The sequence below is a fragment of the Monopterus albus genome, unplaced genomic scaffold (genome assembly GCF_001952655.1).
Source record: "Monopterus albus unplaced genomic scaffold, M_albus_1.0 scaffold229.1, whole genome shotgun sequence".
NCBI lineage: Eukaryota > Metazoa > Chordata > Actinopteri > Synbranchiformes > Synbranchidae > Monopterus > Monopterus albus.
Window position 1 is genome coordinate 347755 of NW_018128109.1, and position 19578 is coordinate 367332.

The 19578-nt window shown below is 39.7% G+C and overlaps 1 protein-coding gene across 1 annotated transcript in view; it reads right to left on the reverse strand.

The window, feature by feature from the left end:
* Positions 1 to 312: 312 nt before the first annotated feature.
* Positions 313 to 19578, reverse strand: part of gria4a (glutamate receptor, ionotropic, AMPA 4a) — a 112726-nt gene continuing 93460 nt past the window's right edge. The window contains 5 exon segments of the mRNA XM_020619987.1: positions 313 to 3314; positions 7170 to 7275; positions 7278 to 7338; positions 10870 to 10984; positions 15158 to 15405. Coding sequence (XP_020475643.1) covers positions 7172 to 7275; positions 7278 to 7338; positions 10870 to 10984; positions 15158 to 15405 — 528 coding nt within the window. The 3' untranslated portion in view covers positions 313 to 3314; positions 7170 to 7171.

Sequence of the window (19578 nt, forward strand, 5' to 3'; positions counted from 1 at the left end):
CAGAAGCCTTTGGGGGTAACAATACAAACACCAGCGATTAATTAATGAAGAACCAGGCAAACACAGAATCACTCAAACCTCTCGCGGTGCTGTCAGGTTCACTCTGAGCTGAAACCGTGTATGCAACAATGAATGCGCGTACATTTCTACGCGTGTCTGTGTGTGTGCCAGATGAACATTCGGTGTCGAGTAGTACACACAAAGACGGTGGCATATAAAGAACAAAACAAAAACAAACAGCCATATAATGTAACAGAATGTATGTCATGGCCTCTGACAATCAGTGATCATTGTTTTCTATAGCTCTAATTATTGCAATGAATTACCTAAGATGATTAAAAAAGACAGGTGAGTTCTGTTTTGCTACACAGTTATTTACAACAGTTTTAAAAAGCAAGCTTTCTGATATGGTACATTTTGATTGGCCACTGGAAAAGACTGAGGATCTCAAATGACAACAAAACTGACCATTAGAGTCAGTCTATAGAATTTGAGAGAAATTTTAAATTTGACCTGTAGCTCTTTAATTCAAGTCAAATGAAGTCCACACAGCACAGCAAAGTGATTCTCAACCTTTTTATGGCCCTTAGGAAAAAAAAGATTGACTACTAGATATCCCACTGTTGGCAAACATGCAAACAAAAATAAAATAAGATGAAAAAAATCTGTCTGGATACTTACTGATTAGTTTTTAAAAAGGATATAGAGATTGAATTTGTTTCCATAATCAAAAGGTTTAACCCCAAACATGTTAAACAATAATTCAAACTTGTCTGAACGTCAGGTTGAGAAGCACTCTGTTAGGTAGCCATTTGAGATCTGCCCATGTGTTTTATTTCTTCTTTTCATCATTGAATATTCATCTTAAACCTCAATTCTTCCATTTGGCAAAAGGAATCATCACCTTGCTATTTAGCATTTCTACTATCATGGCAATGCTGTTGATGGAGAAATGTATTAATCACTACTGTTTATTTTTTTCTATTACAAACTGCTGTGAATTATATGGCTGAGATCAGCCATACTGATGTTTCTTGAGGTTGCTTCTGTCCTAAATTGGCTGATTAGCTCGCTGATTTGGGGCGAGAAATCATTCTACGTATATGCGTAGTAAGAAAGCATTTTCATTCATTTCGAACAGTCCATGGCAAAGTAGCAAGTTTGCACAGTCTGAACGTTCAAGCTTACAGTTTTCTGGTCTTCTAATGGTGATAATACCTGGCACTCAGTCTTTGCAGGCAAGTTAAGATGATCATGATGATGATGATGATGATGAAAACAATGTCTGTTCTCTGAATAAGGCGTTGTCCAGGGGTGTGGCTTTTTGGCTAACATTGTCCAGTGAAGACATCAGGAACACAGTTGTTTAGTTGTTGTTTTTTTTAAACATTAACTGTGGTCATCATCTTTATCACCATCATCATCATGATCAGTTTTGTGGTCATGTTCACAGCTCACAGTTTCATTTCATGTAAGTCTGTGCTGGCTTTCCTGTTGCTTTGTTGATATAGGGATGGTCTCCTCCCAAAAATAACAAAAATGAATGCTGCAGGCAAGTGTAATAGTATGAGGTAAGACAGCTGTCAATAATATGCATGCGTGTTAGTCTATGGTTGTGCATAAAATAATTAGCTGTACACAAAAATGTGTTTTTGTAAACTCTTGTACAACTCAAATCATATGTAAAATATGTAGTAAGTATGTTTGTGTATCTTCAGTGCTGACATTTGAAAGGCTTCATGTCCAACAGACCTGAGACAGACAAACAAGTATGTCAAATGGCAAAATATATCATAAAAACAAACAAGTGCATAAAGTAATTCTGCATATAATCATGTACATATGGCCTTAATACAACATTAAAACAAAGTATCTCAGTTTGCTGCAGCCTGTTGCTAATTGAAACCCGTTAGGTGCCTGGTAGCTTTATTGACAACATGCAGTAAATCCACAGTTTTAGATGAACACAGGCCTTGTGGCAGCTGTTTTTCCACTACTGTAATGACAAAAATGACTGACACATACTGTGGGAAAAACTAAATTGTTGACAAAAATTGTGACGAGATTCAGTCCCTAAAGCTGAATAGGCAGCAGCCTGCTAAGAGCTAACTGGCTAACTTACCTTTACTGTGGGCTCACTGTATCAGCATGGAGCAGATGCACATCTTGCAGCCGGCTCTCAAACTATCCGTCAACGTCTGGGGATTTAGCATGTTTTCGAACCCTGGTACAGTGAATGCTGCTGTAATGTAATACTTTGAGACCGGGCAGCAGGTGGACTAAGTGTTAGTGGGGCATCAGCTAGCTAGCTGACTGCATAGCTCGGCATTTCCACTGCAGAGCCCAAACTAGGTCATAATAATCACTGATAATCAATAAAACAAACCAAATTTTAATATAACTCGCCCATATCTATTAAATCTAACCTAAAGTATCATTTCATATTTGTTAAAGCATGTCCATCAGGCTTCAAGAGTCAAGAATGAAGTCAAATGTTGAACGCATGCACAGTTTGTGGAATTGATGCATCTTCTGCTCAATGCATTATGCCTGTGACCTCGTGACATATTTCTGACAGTCAGGTCACTGTTGTAAATTCATATTGAGGAAAGATAAAACTTAAGCTTTGACTTCGTATTTGTTATCTCCTGAAGTTGTAACTTTTTAAAGTGTATTCTCACAGACAAAATACTCACTACATATTTTTTATATATAATTTGACTTATACAAGAGTTTACAAAACAATTTTGTGTACAACTTATTATTCATTTATGCACAACCATAAACTAATACGCACACATATTGACAGCTGTCCTGCCCCATATGATAGTTGTCTGTTGTTGTTGCCGTTGCCTTTTTTTTTTTGTTAACTCCACAGTTGTATTACAATTGTCTCTTGTAAAATAAGTCAATGGCAGCAGGAAAGTGAGATGATGATGCAGAGTGCGTGGTTGTGTGTTTAAGTGTGTAAAAATGTGTGTTCAGTGTCTTTGTATCTCAGCATTTGTATTTGAGTTTCTGTGACTCTAAGCATGTTTGTGAGCTTGATATGGTATGACTGTATGGAAGCACATGTGGGCGTGCGTGTGTGTCCTTGTCAAAGTCTGTATGTTTGTGTGTCATTAAGGCACAGCAGGTGTTTTTGGTTTTCAGGGCAGTCCAGAGGAGACCACTGCAAGGCCGGGGTGTCGGAGGGAGGCGTGGCCAGCATGCACGGCTTTGGGGCAGTCTGGCGTCAGGACGCGACCATTCTCCCCAACACTTCCTGTGATGGACAGACGGGCCTTGTTCTGCATGGCTTCAGAAAACGACAGCTAAAAGAGAAGAGAGGGAGGGTGTGGTGAAGAAGAGGTCTGAGATGGCAGAGTGGAGAGTTTGTTTGAAATAAATCATCTTACAGACTTCACAACTAATACAACCACTTGCACAAATGCACAAAATTTTCTGTACAAACACATGCACTAAAAACACTTATGCATGCGCCTGCACACACAAAGTCGACACTGTATGCTAACAATTAGAAAGGTCTGAGGGTGCAATCACATACAGTTACATTACTGTGAAGGTTTAATTTGTGTGTTCCAGTCTATGTTGTTGTCATACTGCTCACAGTGTAAGCAAATGAGTGCTGAAACAATTAGTCAAATGATTTTGAGAATCAATTGATCACTGAAGTGACTTTTCAAGCAAAAAAAAATGCCAGAAATTTGCTGGTTCAAGCTTCTCAGATCTGAGGACTTGCTGCTAAATAATTGTAAAACAAATTTTGTGTGTTTTGGCCTTTGGTTAAATAAAATTGAATACATTACCTTGGACTTTTGAAACTGTGATCGGCATTGTTATTGTTAATGTTTTCTATCATTTTGTCAAAAAACTATGAATTAGTTGACTGATTGTGATTAAAGATCACATGGACCGTTAAACAGTTTCAAAGGTGCCCTGGGAAGATTTTATGTAAACAACCAAAATTATATGTACCCTTCTAATTCAGCAGTTCTCAAAAACCCACTGTGAGGTATAATTATTGGATTTCCTTCCTAATAAAACATTTGCTGAGTAATTAGTAATATTTTACATAACGCTTTGTTTACATCCATGTTTACTTCCAACAAAGCCGTCTCCTTTCCTGCCTTTGTTGGTGTATAACTATGTTTCTTGGCATGTTATTGTCACTAATTGTTGATTAGTGAAGTAGCAGGAAACTAGGATTTGAACTGTGCTGTCTGCTAATCCTCGTGTATGATAAAAACAACACTAGGATCCATTTATTAAATACAGTATATTGCATCATAAAGCTACTAACGATCAAAATCTCCACAGGGTTACTTTAAGTTTTGTCTTTCTACACTAAATTCACTGAAGTTGTTTAGACAAGGACAGAAATGAACATTTTCATATCATCTCAATATTTGTGTTTTGTAGATCCAGGTTTAAATGGCAAACATGCTCCAGACTTTGATTCCTTTAAATGGGCATGGTGTGAATGCACCCTGAACTACGCATTCAAATCTCACTCAATTGCTATCACACTGTGCAAATGCTAGCATCGTTCTAATAAAGGCAAAAGTAAAAGTGAAAGCAGGCAACAGTCAACAAACACATATAACTTTAGGACAGGATTCAGGTTAGACAACTGCATTTCATAAGTGACCATGCATTTCTGGGTTTCAGTAATCTGACAGATTCAGGTGAGGGTTTGAAGGGACTGGATTTGGAAACTGAGGACTTTAGAAACGCAAAGGGAAAGCATGAAAGAGCAATTTTATTTCAGATGTATAGAGAGGGTGTGACTGACTATACTGCTCAGAATAGGGTGACACTTCACACAGATGGGTTACCCTTTGACAGTTGTGCGCTATGACTGGGACTCCTGTGCAGAAATTATTGGCATTTTAGAGCAAAGAATTAATGTAAATGATGCCAAGGGAAAAGCATGGTTCAGTTTTGTCACTGATTTATGAAACGTAGCAATTTGATGTTCTGCTTATAATCTAGTGAGAATTATACAGTATCGCGTCATGTGAAAGCAACTGTTAGATGCACGAATTGCAAGACAATATCTGAAAATACTGTAGGCGTTTATACTGTATGAGCTATTTTTTTTACCTATATGAATACATTAACAAAAAGGCAGCTGTGTTTGGTGATACACTGCCAGAAACAAAAGTTATCATAATCAGTGCTGTCATGCTGATTTACAACTCAATTAAAAACTAGAGCGAAAACATGTAATAGACTTCTCCAAAAGAACATCTAACAGAGTTTTCAAAGAACATGTAATTTTCAGATGTTTTGGCTGACATTACTGCAACTACATAGAAAATCTTCTGGATGATTAAAGTTAGACAAATATGGCATATCAGAGTTTCACAGCATTCTACAGCCATAGAGGGAAGGTTGTTTAGATCAGTGTTACTGCTTTTGAGTGTAGTCCAGCTACTCTGTTTATGGTTTGTGTCAAACTTATACTCGGCATTGAGCAGAAAACAGTCGATATTAAGTGTGCTGTATTAAACTGTCTTTATTTTTACATCCCATGTACTGATCTAATTATCTCCAGGTGATCACCAAATATGACCTCTGAAAGAATTCACTGGTTTGATAAGCAGATCAATAAAATGAAGTCTAGTGGTTCTAAGCACTTCACTTTAATTACTACATTAAACACCAGTCATGCTTTTTACAACAACATCACTAAGTAGCCATTCTGCATGAAGTGTTTGCGTCATCAATTACTCCTCTGCGTTAACGCTGAGTAACTGGGGTGTTTTGAAGTTGTCAGGGTTGGAATAATTCAAAGTGGCTGTTTGGACCATCTATAGCAGGGGTGCACAACTCCAGTTTTTGGTTGACATATTAAAAGTGCAGTATATGGACAGAACATAGTGCTGGGTACTAAGGCTGGGTGAGATCAATTCACCAGGTATAAATGATTCTGTGCAATTTATTATGTGCAGAAGCAGATTTTTTACCCTAATTTTTGCCTGATTTACTGTGAGACGGTCCTCCTGCAAAATATGACAGTATATGTCATTTGTGCCAGCAGGTTATTACGACGAACGGTTACATGCTATAGTTTGGCGTCATCCAGTGACTGTATTAATTATGACACAATGAAAGGAGTAGCTGCGTGTTAAGTGGTAACATAATATTTTGTTTCTGGGTCCAAACTTTGGCTTGTTCTCCTCCTCTCCATATGTCACAGTGTTGTTTTCCCCATTGTTTCAATAGATCTGAACCAAAATAATGGGTCAGTTCTCATTTTTCCTTGTGATAGGAAGGAGAAAAAGAATTGGCAGTTGATGATTAGGTCGCAGTATTTTTATATTAATAAAAATAAAACTTCTAAAAGTGCACTCTTTTGCTGCCTTGTAACGTAACTTTAGCTAGCTAGTTAGCACAAATTTAATGTAAACACTATACATTGACACATTTTACATTGATGAAAGTAACAGCAAAATTTGGGAACTAAATATGATCTATAGTAGTTCCGCTACTCCATCCCATCAGCCAGGTGGTGTTTTGTAATCATAAAGCAAATATTTAGGGGGTTTGTGACGCTGGTTGGATGAAACAGTCTTCACTTTGGTTTTTAGGAAAAGGTGATTGGCTTCCAAACAATTGTTATTGTTCACGGATAACAAAACACATTTTTAGATTCAGCCCTACACAGTATAAAACAATGTACTTAATACATACCAGCCCCTGATAATGGAGTTTTGCATCCCTGCTTCAGCAATATTTTAACTATTAGCTAAAATAACAATGCAGATGCCTAGTCAAGTGAGTAGCCAAGAACATCACCATCACTGTCATCATCATCATCTGCAGCCAAAGACGATGGAACCAAATCTGTTGTCACACAAATCTAAACCCAAACTAGCTCGGGGTGAGCTGTTAAAGAATAAAAATAACTATAACTCAACTCGAAATTTAAACCCAAAAGCCCAAACCCAAAGAAAACATTAGGCCAGTAAATAAGCATTCACAAGACATAAAAAGCTACATTGGTTCCACAATGCTTGACTACATCCTCATCACCACATGAAGAACAACACAGTTGCGTGGGGCTGCGACAGCCTCTACATCGCCAGTACAATAATCTACAGCACCATCACCATGATCAATACCACCATTACCCCACCTATATGGGAGCCTCTAAATCCTACCCCTATATCTTGACCCCCTCGGAGCCGTACACGTTGTACCCCTCCCTATAAGTGGCTAGATTCTTGGTGCCGGGGGAGGGGCTGGGGCGGTGGGGGGGGGCTAGGGCCCCACAAGGATGTAGAAGACCCCGGCCACATTGGACAGGCTCAGTGCCTGGGACGACTTGTCCTGGAGAGAGGGAGTGAGATAGGTATTGGGGGAGGAAGGGAGGGAGGAGTTGGGGTCAAGTGTTGGCCGAGGTAGCCAGTCAGTGTTGAGAAAGGGGAAAACAATGGTGCGTGGACAAAGAGGGGAAGAAGGGTTGAAAAATGAGAAAATGTAGTGGAAAGGTGCCGGATAGAGTGGAAGAGGGGGATGACAATGGGTTAAGTTTGGGTGGGTGTGTAAATAAAAAAACAACAACAACAAGTGTGGTCAGGAATGGAAAGGCATTGTAAAGAAAAAACTTAAGAGGAAGGGGGAGGTCAGAATTTTGGGGAAAACGGGAAGTGTGGGTAAAAAGGTGGGAAAAAACAGACAGGGACAAAAGGGTGCAAGTGATTAGACACAGGGAAAGCTTGCCAGAGAAACAACTATTCAGAGACAAATTCTTGAGTTATTCTATTACTGATAGCATTCTATTCTACTGACATTATGTGATTTTTATGAATTATAACTTTATGGTAATCTACTTGCACAGTTATAGATAATACTACTGTCACAACTACAGCTACTCCACATAGGTAACAATCAGTACAACTACAGCACAGTACTCTCAATTTCTTCTGCCACATAGTCATATTAAAACATCTCAAATCAACATCTAATTTAACAAGTAAGTCAAAAAGAGTGTAAATCACTTTTTAAAATCACAGAGCAGGCTTTAATGTGAGTGGTGATGACATTTCTCTGTAATTTTAATGAAAACTAAATGCTCCAGTACAATATTTTAAACATTCTGAGAAACTCCGGATGTGTGTTGTAAAAATATGGGATTCAATTCTTTTCTACCCAGAAAATAAAGTGAATGTTTTAACTGGGGAGTAACAGTATAGGGTATAAATTACATATATGTAGCACTTAAATGTAATTAGCAAATGCTAATGAAAAATATAAAAACACTTTATCTCACAGGTCCATAACTGTCTGTTAGTTTTGTAGGAACCTTCCCAAAAAAGAACAGTGTAATTTGGTTCTAAATATGTTAGAGTATGTTAGGGTAAAGTCAAGAGTTCAGCAAGTCATTTTATTATAACTGAGTCACTTGTGTTGAGCTTATTTGCAGTTGTTGAATCTCAAAAGAGTATTTGACTTATAATTAGCACCAAATAACAGGGACCTTTCAGAAAATGACCTAGAATAATATTTTTAAAAAGCACCTGTAAAATAAAGCGCTGCTAAGTGTTATGGAAATAACTAGATGGCCGTAGCCTTGATTCAATCTCAAACATAAAGGCAAAAGTCAAAAGGTGTTAGTAAGTTACTACTGCTAAAGCTGAAGACACAGTGGTACTTTTATCTGGTGGATGGGCTTCAGGTTATCAAAAATAGGCTAGCATATGAGATCGAAACAAAAACATGAAAGTGAAAACAGACTGGCGATACTCAAAACTGATTGTAAAATTCTAATGCCGACAGTAATGAAGATGGGGCTGCCAAAGATTGCTACAAAAACTGGACAACATTCTGAGTTTAATGTGGTGCAGCTATAGATAGCTGTAGTCAACCATCAAACCAGAAATAGGAAAAAAATACTGTCTGAAATCACTAAATGAACAGTTGAATCTACTGTGGAGCACATTCAAAGATATATTTCAGGCTAACTAAGAATACTGCTAATGCTAAAACAGTGGTTACAATAATCTGGAGCGTATTCAGGGTGAGAGTTTCAGGCTAGCGTTCTGTGGGCCGCAGCAGAGTGAGACTGACCTTACTTCCAGAGTCCTTGGGTCCACACTCTCCCTTGTCATACCACCATTTGTTTTTCAGTTTGTCTAAGACGCCTGCTTCGCTCAGTTTCAATACTGCAAGGTTTACCGGGGTTCTTTGCGTGTAAAAATAACATAAATAACATCATAGGTCATGTTATTTTATGTTATTAGGGTATTTCACATTTGCATTGCACAGCTCAGTCATATAGAAGCTTTCTGTTAAGATCAAGTGACCTAGCATGGATCCCACTGAGTACATGTGTGTATGCTCATTGAGGAGGGGCTGGGGGGAGTGAGGAGCTAAGGTGAGCTACAGACATATGAGTGGGACCCACCTTTGTCACTTCAGGTAACACACCCATGCTGCCCCAGCTGATCCTACATTGAACATGAGGCAAGTACTGTTAAGCCAGGACCTTTGGCATTGAGAGAGAATGGGAGAGTGAGCTACAGTCTCAGTGTATAGCTTTGCTTCCCCAATAAGTATTTTCACGCCAGCCAGTCAGGCCACATTGAAAGATCTTAATAACTTTTGGGAGGATTGCCATGACATGTTGTACAGACTTTGGTGAACCCTTGATTTAACAGTGTCACTGTGAGCATGTTAGCATGCTGATTTTACTTAAAGCACAAATGGGCCTATACAACCTCAAAGAGCAGCTAACTTGGCTGTTGACTCCAGTCTTGGCTCCATTTTGCAAGCAGTACATTTAGGGATTAGACATCACCAAGCAAAGTGGGTGTTTTTGATTCTAAAAAGCTACAACTTTTGTATAAAGAAGATATCAGAAAATAAGAATAATTTCAGCACCTAAAAGGAACAGAAATGTAGTAGAACTGAAGAAAATACCCTTATAAATATTGAAATTCTACAAACAAACAGGAGATTTGGGAAATTTTATGCTGTAGTTGTATTCTGTCTCTATCAATTATTCATCCTCCCCTCTGCCTCAGGTCAACCTGAGACTAAAGGAATCTGAGCTAATATTTCACTAGACTGTCATTTTTCCATTCAGCGTTTTAAAACCTGTCTCATCTGTCAAGAATGTGAGCACCAGATTTTCATTCGAATGAGTGATAAGGTTCAGTTTGTCTCTCTGACATTCTCGCTATTTGACTCTCACTCAAGGCTCCCCTTCTTCTCTCTCATCTCCCCATATTTGCCACTAGGGGCAAATACAGTATTTTTGTCTTGACAGTAATTGCTCTCTTTTCTTTTCCACATATCCATCAATGAGCCTTCCATTACTTCACACTCTGTCCTTTCAGAAGGGCGCTAGTGCTAAGCGCATTTGAAAACTGTTATTTTTATGAGGTGTGATTGATTTATCTTGACAGGCACTTAACTACAAAGAGGACTCGTTTCCCTGCATGATACTGAAAAAGAACATTTTCCCCAGTGATTCAACATAAAACTGTAGAAGGTGTTAATCTTTTCATCATTTAAATTGAATGCCATTATTCTTTGAGGATTTTTCTGTATCAGAAAACAAATCCATCCTTTTTTCTGGATCTAAACAAGTGTTGTATCTTAGTCACTGGGTCTGAAACTGTTCTATAAAAAAGACACATGCCACTGACAGCATGAAACACTGTGCCTATTTCTGAAGCTGCAGGCTGTCTCAGGAGATTATAGGGTGTCACTTTTGCTCTCCCTGCTTTTCTGCTTCATTCGTTGCTGGGGCAGATGCATGTGTTATGTTCCCAGGACAGGGGCCGTCGCTGGCTGCCCAGCCAGTGAGCAGCCCCTGTCCCCTAGTGGTGGGGTGGGCAGACAGAGAGGGCTAACCTTGGAATCCCCTCCCCCGCTGCCACATTCTCCTTTGTCATACCACCACTTGTTTTTCAATTTGTCCAACAGGCCCTGCTCGTTGAGTTTTAGTACGGCCAGGTTGACCGCATTTCTTTAAGTAAAAAAGGAGGGACAGATAAGATAGTTTGGTCAGAGCAGAGGATGGATGGACAGACAGACAAGATGGACGTGGACCACAGCCAGGAGGAACAAGGGGAGGGATACAAGGAGGAGAGGGAACAGAGGGAGGAGAGATCAGAAGGGCTGAAGGGACAAAGGTGGGTTAGTGGGGAAGGATGCGCCCCAGACAACGCTGTCTCTTACTCTTTTCTATTTGACGTTCTTTCTACTTCATAGGCTTTTTAAAAATGTTTTTATTTTCATTTCACATTTTGTGTTTTTATAAAAACATGCCCAGTTTTTTTCTGTTATTTGTTCTATGTATTTCTACTCTGTCGTTCTCCTGTAACTAACAGAGAAGATGCTCCATAATGCTACTCCACAGAGTGTTAACCACGTCTCTGCAGCCTACTGATGGTGCTATTTTCCTCTTCTGCTGCTCCTCTGCCTTCCTTCTTACTAGTGTGCACAAGTGTGTGTGTGTGTGTGTGTGTGTGTTTTGCATGGCTCCAGTTTCCCACAGGTCTCCTGCTCACACCCATGAAGAGCTTGACCTCCAAACAAAATTCAGGAACACAGGGATAAATATCAGGCATTCACACACTTTAGTTCTGGCATGTTTACAAAGTGAGAAGCTCAACTCATTATTTTAGTCTGTTATCAAAATCAGCGTGCTGATAATTGAGTCGCCCTTGACAGGGGTAAATCAAATTATCATTGCAAAGCAATGCTGTGGAAATGAATTTGAAAAAAAAAAAGGTTTTAAATGTTGTTGAACTGTAGAAAGCTTTAACATTCAGGACTTGTCATCTGCCATCTGTTAAACCGATTGGAATCATCCTTTTCATGATGCTGAATTGTGCCCAACTATCATTTAGCTTGATTTATCAACAGCATACCACGACCAGCACACCTTGGGAACGCTGCGCCATAAGCAGCCAGCTCTCAGATCTCAGATGTCTATGCATCTCACTGACAATTCTGTACATCACCCAAAAGACTTCAAAGAATCTGTGACTTCAAGTGCATCACCATGAAACACTAACCTAAACTTAACAAAACAATGCTGACTAATAGGATTACAAGTCTTGAGAAATGTTCAAATCTCTCCAAGTTGATTTTGGTATTGTGTTGACCTGACCTGTAACCAGTGGCTGCCTGGAAGATCATATGCATTCAATCTTAATAGCTGTGTTACACTTTAGAAACTAGTTGGCAGTATCATAATGTATATGCAATATTATATTATCATCATGTTATAAGACAGACAATGACAGCAAATGTTGGAGTCAGTTGACCCAGACATTAAGCGAGCTGTACCCTGCCAGCTACTTAGTACAAAGTCCACCTAAAATCTGTGTGAACCCATGTGAGAAAACAACAGTATATAATTGGGACTATTCACAGTGAGCTAGTCTGTGTGTTGATGATGTTCTATCATGTGAGCAGAGCAAAACCGGAAGAAAATGAACATGTGATAGTGAAGAAAAACAGTCATTTACAATGAAAATATCTGACTGGAGACCGGACAAGATTTGTGAACTTCTATTGTTAAGAGCTGGTGTCAGAATCGCCAGACAAATTTAAGGAACAGCAAGAGACTCGGTCATGTCCTGGTACCTGCAAGCTCTATCCAGTCCCATGGACTATCTCCTGTCATGTGCTACATGTGTGAAAGAGCATCTCTGGACAAAGTCTAGACCTGATTCTGCGGACACCGCACGGAGATCATATCTGAAAACAGCTCTAAAGAAGCAAAAGTGGAACTACAACAAGCAGAACTGAAGAATATTAGAAATCAATGTACTCAACACTTTTAATTTGCCCCAAATTTGTGCATTTCATTATTCCTGCAAATGTCAAGTGACCACCTCTATATGTGACCTGTTTCCTTCTTGTAATGTCTGGAAGCATGTCTGCAAAACACAGCTGCAGGAGTTGAATTTCAGTTTAATTCCCTGTGTGCCCTTTATGGATTTTGCCTGGCCGCTCTTTTTTTGGTACATCTGTGCTTTTTATAGCTACCTGTAAAATTCTCCCCTGTCATCCTTTACTACCCTCCACTGACTACTCTTTTGTTTGTGAGATTCTGAAATCTAGGCTAATCTCTACAGAAAGGTCACCACAGTCACTGACTCCTTGTTTGTTAGCCACTTTGTCTGTACTCCTGCATATCTGGAAGTCCTATCTCATCTTGGAGTGTGAGTTTGACTGCAGGTAAGACTGAGAGCTTATCAGTTCAGAACCACATAATATAGCAAAAGTAAAACCCACTGAACAAATTCTTTTCAATTCAGAACATAAAGTAAAATAAAAATAAAATCTTTCTTATTTTGCCAGTGTAAAAATTAAAACCCTCTATAGGGTTAGCTCTCTGAGTAAAGATAATCAAGAGATTTAGAGAGAGACAGCGTTCTCTGGGGTGATCTAATCTCATCAGCATAAGAGGTATGGATGAAAACAGTTCAAACACATTATGAGTCATGATAATAACAGGCACATGTCAATAAACATATCAAAAGTAGCTATACTTCAGAAAGCATACATTCTTGAATCATCTGAGTATTTATTCTCATCAACATCATCAAGTCAAATGAGCAGTGTGGGTAGTACACTGAGAGGAGAGACAGGCTCACCTGATGTGCACACTCCTAGCCACATGTGTGCACTTTGAAGAATGGGTTTCCGCTGACTGAGAGAAGCCAGAGACAACTGCGGACAGTCCCAGGAATGGGGCTTAAAAAAGGGACCCATCCACCTGCTGTCTGCCGCTTTTCCCCCATAAAATTAAAAACCCCTTTATGTTGTAAATAACAAGGAGTAAACTACAGTGAGTTGTGTTTTGAGGGACTTGTTTGCACTATGCACAGGGGAAAGTTATAGCGACAGGATGTGAGGCTGATGCACTGTCTGTGTTTTGTTTTTCATAAGGCGAGTCTGAGATGCTGACAGAGAGAGAGATGGAGGGAGAGGCAACAGTGAATTTAGTCAATTATTTTCCCTCATCAGACACTTGTCACAGTTTGAAGACAAAACCTCTACACTTCCGTCACAGCCAAAAAAAGAATTCTTTGCATTGGTAGCACACCTCAATGGGATTGTTACTGTAGCCTCAACTTAAGTCGGATAAACAAGTATCTGCTGAGGGGAAACCTAAAGCAAAAGACCAACTTTAGGACACGTTCTCATTTGTTACCTCCATCTTATTCTCTTTTTACTGAGATTTACTGTCATGCATTCTCTAAAAAAAAATATTTACTCCTGGATTTGGGTTTTCATTTTCCATTAAACTGGCTTAAAGATTTAAGTAACATTTTCATTTTTATTTGTGACTCAGTGTCTTTGGTGTGGAACGCTGTCCCCCCATTGGCCAGGCCCCTCTACTTTCTGTTTCTCACTCTTTGTTTCCTGATCGTCTATAAATTCCCCGTTGTGGCTCTGGATGTAGTGGCAGCAGTCTGTGGCTCTGCCCCTCCTCGTGATCTTATTCACTTAATAATAAATCTCTCCTATAATAATAATCGTAATCATCATCATCATCATCATTATCACCATCATGACTACCATCTCTGAGGATGAAAGGAGGACAAAGACGAGACAACAGACAAATGGATAGAGTTACCTGTAAGGTGTCCCTGCGGAGAAAAAGAGTGATTGAAAGAGCAACGGAGGAGAGAGTAGGGATATGACCATAAAGGGATGGACAACTGACAACAACACAGGATAGAAATGGCGCTAACAGGCCCTCGATTAACAGAGAGAGGAGAAAAGAGAGTGAGGAAAAATACTGCAGAGACAAAAACGTGAAAAAAGACAGAAAGGCAGAAGGAGGAAAAATCATGACAGGAAGAAAAGTGTGATGAAATATGAAATCTATATACTCAATACACTGTATATCACTGCTGCTCAGTGAAAACTGTTTGAATCATATAAATAACTTATACTGGTGCCAGATTTTTAGATCTTTAATCTGTAGAATAAATAAAAAATCATTGCCAATTGTGACTAAACTTCTACATTTTCGTGGGTCAGACACTATCACCTGACAGCAGTGACGTTGATTTAGGTGTCGTATAAAAAGGCACAGCAGGGTAGGTGGAATATCGCAGCAATAGTACAGTATCAGCTCTGTTACTGTTTTCTATTGTTACACTATTCCACCCACCTTAACTGTGAGCCTTTTGGTGTAGCAATGCCATATCCTTTGGAGTCCAGGTTCCCGCCGACTTTCATGGTATCACAAGGCTTGCGCTGCTCCGTGTATTCATTCATGGTGGACTCCAGGAGGAAGGCGTACTTCCCCTTGGACTTGCGAACCCTGGCCACACCCTCTGCTGTGGTTTTAGTGAAGACAGTGGGCTCAGCAGACTTCATATATGACCACATCTTCTCATAAACAGCGATTTTGGACCTCTGGGATGGCAGGGGGAGAAAGAGGAGAGAACAGAGGTTAATTAGGAATGAGAGCAGATTTTCTCACAGATGACAGTTTTTAGAGTCAAATGAGGAGAAAATGCTAAGGAGGGGAGAGAGACCCTGTTGGGTAATGCCTCTTACAAATGATTTTACTTGTGGAAAAAAATGTCAGATTGAGAAAACGGCCTAAATCGATTGGTGTAATATAAGGAAGAAGAGTGTAGACGGCCAACGTCTTTCAAAGCAAAGAACACTGTGTAAGATTTAGGACTATTTATGCAATTTGACTGATCCTCAAGTGACTCTGTGAAACAGGATCCACGCAGTTTGACAAACACTGTTGCCATAGTAGCTCACTGAAGGTACAGTATTTCAGTGCTTTGGACATTGTTGTTTTTATTCCTCTAACAGATGCAGCTGGTAATATTCTATACACATACCGTCATCAAATCCCATGAAAAGATCAAACCAACAACAAGCTTATACTTCTGTCCCATAAAACTCCAGTGCTGTTGAAAAACAATTAAAAAGACATTACTGAGTCACACCACTGCATGGGTTATGTTCCTTCATCACCATTACCACGACTACTGCTGTTTATTTTCAGTCAGCCCACGTACACTGTCCTGCCGCTGTAAATACTCAAGAGCCAAATGTGGATTAATCTGCCGCTGAAAATAACACCCAGTGAATCAACTACTTACTTCTGTCTGAATAAGGTTTGCTAAAAACTACAGCGTCCCGTGGTTTAAATTATCTGTGAATTGCTCTAAACATTCTTGTTTCTTTCTCTTTTGTTTTTCTTTCCTTTACTCTGGCTGACAGCCAGAGACAGAGTAGGGAAAAAAGAAACACACTGTTGGCTTTGGCCTTCCAGAGGATTTATATACAATAAGAAAATACAAAATAATGCCAACTTTTTCATTACGACTGATATATTATTGTAAAAACGGTGCTGTGTCTACCTCTTGATTAATCTGAACATTCAAACCAACATGCATCCTTACTGAGACAAATAGTCTGCAGCTATTCATTTTGTTGACATGATGAAAGCCTGTGGTGTTTATTGATTTGACTCAGGGATTTTTTTCCCCTCGTGCTTTTACAATAGAAACAAGTACTGAGTTTGAACTTGTAGAAAGTATTTTAGGATATCACCGAATATGTTTTTTCTGCATTTCCTGTATTGCCTCAATTTCTTATTATATAGACAAAACTCTTCTGGTCCTTGAATAAAACCCGCACTGCTGATGGAGGACTGCGTTGGTAATATGAGGGCACAAAATGACCACTGACCCACAAAAACCAAGTCTGTGGTCAACAGTCAAAACACCATTGCTATATAATGGGGGCTATGACCGTGTTATGATACTCGCACCTAGGTACATGCACAGTGCTTGTGCACTGTGCTGGTTATACCCTAGGAAGCACTGCGCAGGACATGTAAAACTTAAAAAAAGAAAAATAAATAAATAAATAAAAAGATGACACCGTGTTCAAAATCTTACTGACGTCTGACCTGCCAAGTCCGTCAGTATGCCAGCGATCCGCCAAATGTTTAAACTCACACGTCTCTTAAAGGGGTGTGCGGTTACACACTGATTGGATAATTGCATGATACACACACCTGCTTTAATGAAGAGCTCAAGTACAGCTCTTTCGCTACTTGCACTGGCGCTTGAACCATTTGTCCCTGTGTCAAATAGCCGAAATGAACATGGACACACCCAGACACCAGATGCCATCAGATGTCCTCAAGTATCAATCTTATTTAAATGTGTGTATGACTGGAATAGCGGCTCCCTTCTCCAACTGTACAGTTATGAATTTGGTCACCTGATCTAACAGAAGAGTTTTGCAAAGGAAATGTTTGATAAAATAGGTTGCATTACATTTTGTATATACTATGAACTCAGTAAGTGCTTGTACAGAATACGTGTACCAGTGTGGGTATATTCCACTCTTTGCACCAGCCTATATATGTACAGTATGTGTGAACTGATGTGTTGCTATGTGTGTTTTGACTTTGTGCACTCAAGAGTGAAAATAACAAGCAAAGAAGTTAGTGTCATCGTCCACAAGCGTCCTGTTTCTTTCTTCTCTTTCTCTCCCAGTGATAAAGTGTTATTCATTTGCTCTGCAAGCGATAAGCCGGGGCCTCAGCTACCAAAACCAGCACCCAGGGGATGGTGTGTAAGTGTGCTGCTTGTGCATGACGGACACCTATCCCATAATAATGTCACTCATATCCAAGAGGACCAGCAGGCCCCTCCTCTCTCCAGTCTACCCGTTCTCTCTCTCCTGTCTTTTTCCCATTCTTATAGCTAAAACATCTGTGAGTGCCGCTTTTGTGCAATGTGTGTAAACATCTGCCTGCGTGTGTCAGAGTGAGAGTGAGGGGCAGTGATGATGATGGCTGTACACGTATAAAGCAACATCTGACCTTGAAGGAATGGATGTGTGGCAACACAGTGTGATTCTTTAGCAATGAGTGAGGCTGTGAAGGACGAAATGGATGTTGCCAGTCACCTTCAGGCATCAACACTATGGAGAACACTTTTAAATATATGCCAACGTATAAATCTGCTCTGTGGGAGAAGTGCTGCACACACACGCGGCTCAATATGCATACATGCATGCTTACCTACATGTATGTTCTCAGACAAACATACACACCTACACACGCAGATAATTAATAGTGGAGGCGAATCCCCCTCAGCTGTGGGAGAGTAAATTGCTTTTTCACCCTCCACAGATTTCAGCCTGCTCGTTATGTTGATGACGCCAGAGCCGCTCACAGAAGCACAAACTGTCTGCTTCAACCTCCCCTCTCCCCCCTCTGCATCCCCAAATGCTCACACACTACTCTGCACAAAGCTTTACAAAGCGTAACTGTAAACTGGTACAGTATGTACACACACAGCATGAGCACACAGAGTTCTGAATACTATGACAGGGCATGACTATGTGACAAAGCACATTTGTCTGTGAACATGCGATGGCACTGGTGTTTCTCCTGTAGTCTATTCTGTCCTCATCAGCACTGTGTGTGTCTACATTTGTATGTGATTATGAGAACTTATGTAATTGTGATCCACATGGGTGAAAAGGTCAGTGAGTGAAGCTGCCCCAGGTGTCCTCTACTCTACCTCTCTCAACTCTGATGCCATTTCCTGCTCACTGTTTTAATTGTTACAGCTCCCTGCAGTATATTCTGTCCCGGCCCAGTCCACCTTTTCACTGCTTTTCACTGTTTATTATTACAATTATTTCTATACTTTCTTTTTATTTGAGATGGTGGGGAGTGATTAAATGATCAAATAAAATGGTGATTAAATGCAACAGGGGTGCACAGCAGTAATCAAACACTGCTCCACCAACTTTCTGAGAATATTAATAAATGGCATTAAAATCCCATGCGAGTCCTTTTCTTATTCATTCATTAAAAACCTTAGTGTGAACCTGAATGAAGACTATAACCAAAAGAGACTGCGCTTAGGGTACACGTCAGGTGTGCTCCACAAAAGTTCATCAAAGAAAAATAACAAAAAGCCTTCGCACTGTGAAAGATACACTACCCCATACAAAGATACCTGTGAGGTGTTTTTGAGTGTGAAGGCTTTTTGTTATTTTTCTTTGACGAACTTTAATGAAGCTAACATGTTTAATGAACAAGCTACCTGAAAAGTAAAAGCCACTCATTTCAAACTGTAAGCATCTCTCAGTTTTAGATGAGGACAAAGTCATCTATTCATTCCTCTCCTCCCTCCTGGACTATTGTGAATCAGCTCACAGTCATCAGTCACCTGTCCTTGTCCCATCTTTGTACAGTCAAAGCAGAACTCTGCTGCTTGACTTTTGTCTGGCTTCACTAAAGGAGACAACACCTTCCTCATATTTGCTTCCTTTTACTGGTGTTGTTTACTTCACACAGTACTGTGCAAAAGTCTTAGGCCACCATTAGATTTGTTGTTTTAGCAATGTTATAGTGACTATTGATTGATTGATTGATTTATTCTTTCAAGCATGTAAAGACAGTTGATATGACAACACACATGATTGTACACATAATCCAATCAATTTACTTATACCTAGTACATGCTTGAATGGAGTAGGAAGAAGTCAGACTTATCCAGTCCTACCCCATGACATCATCTTACCATCATTGGT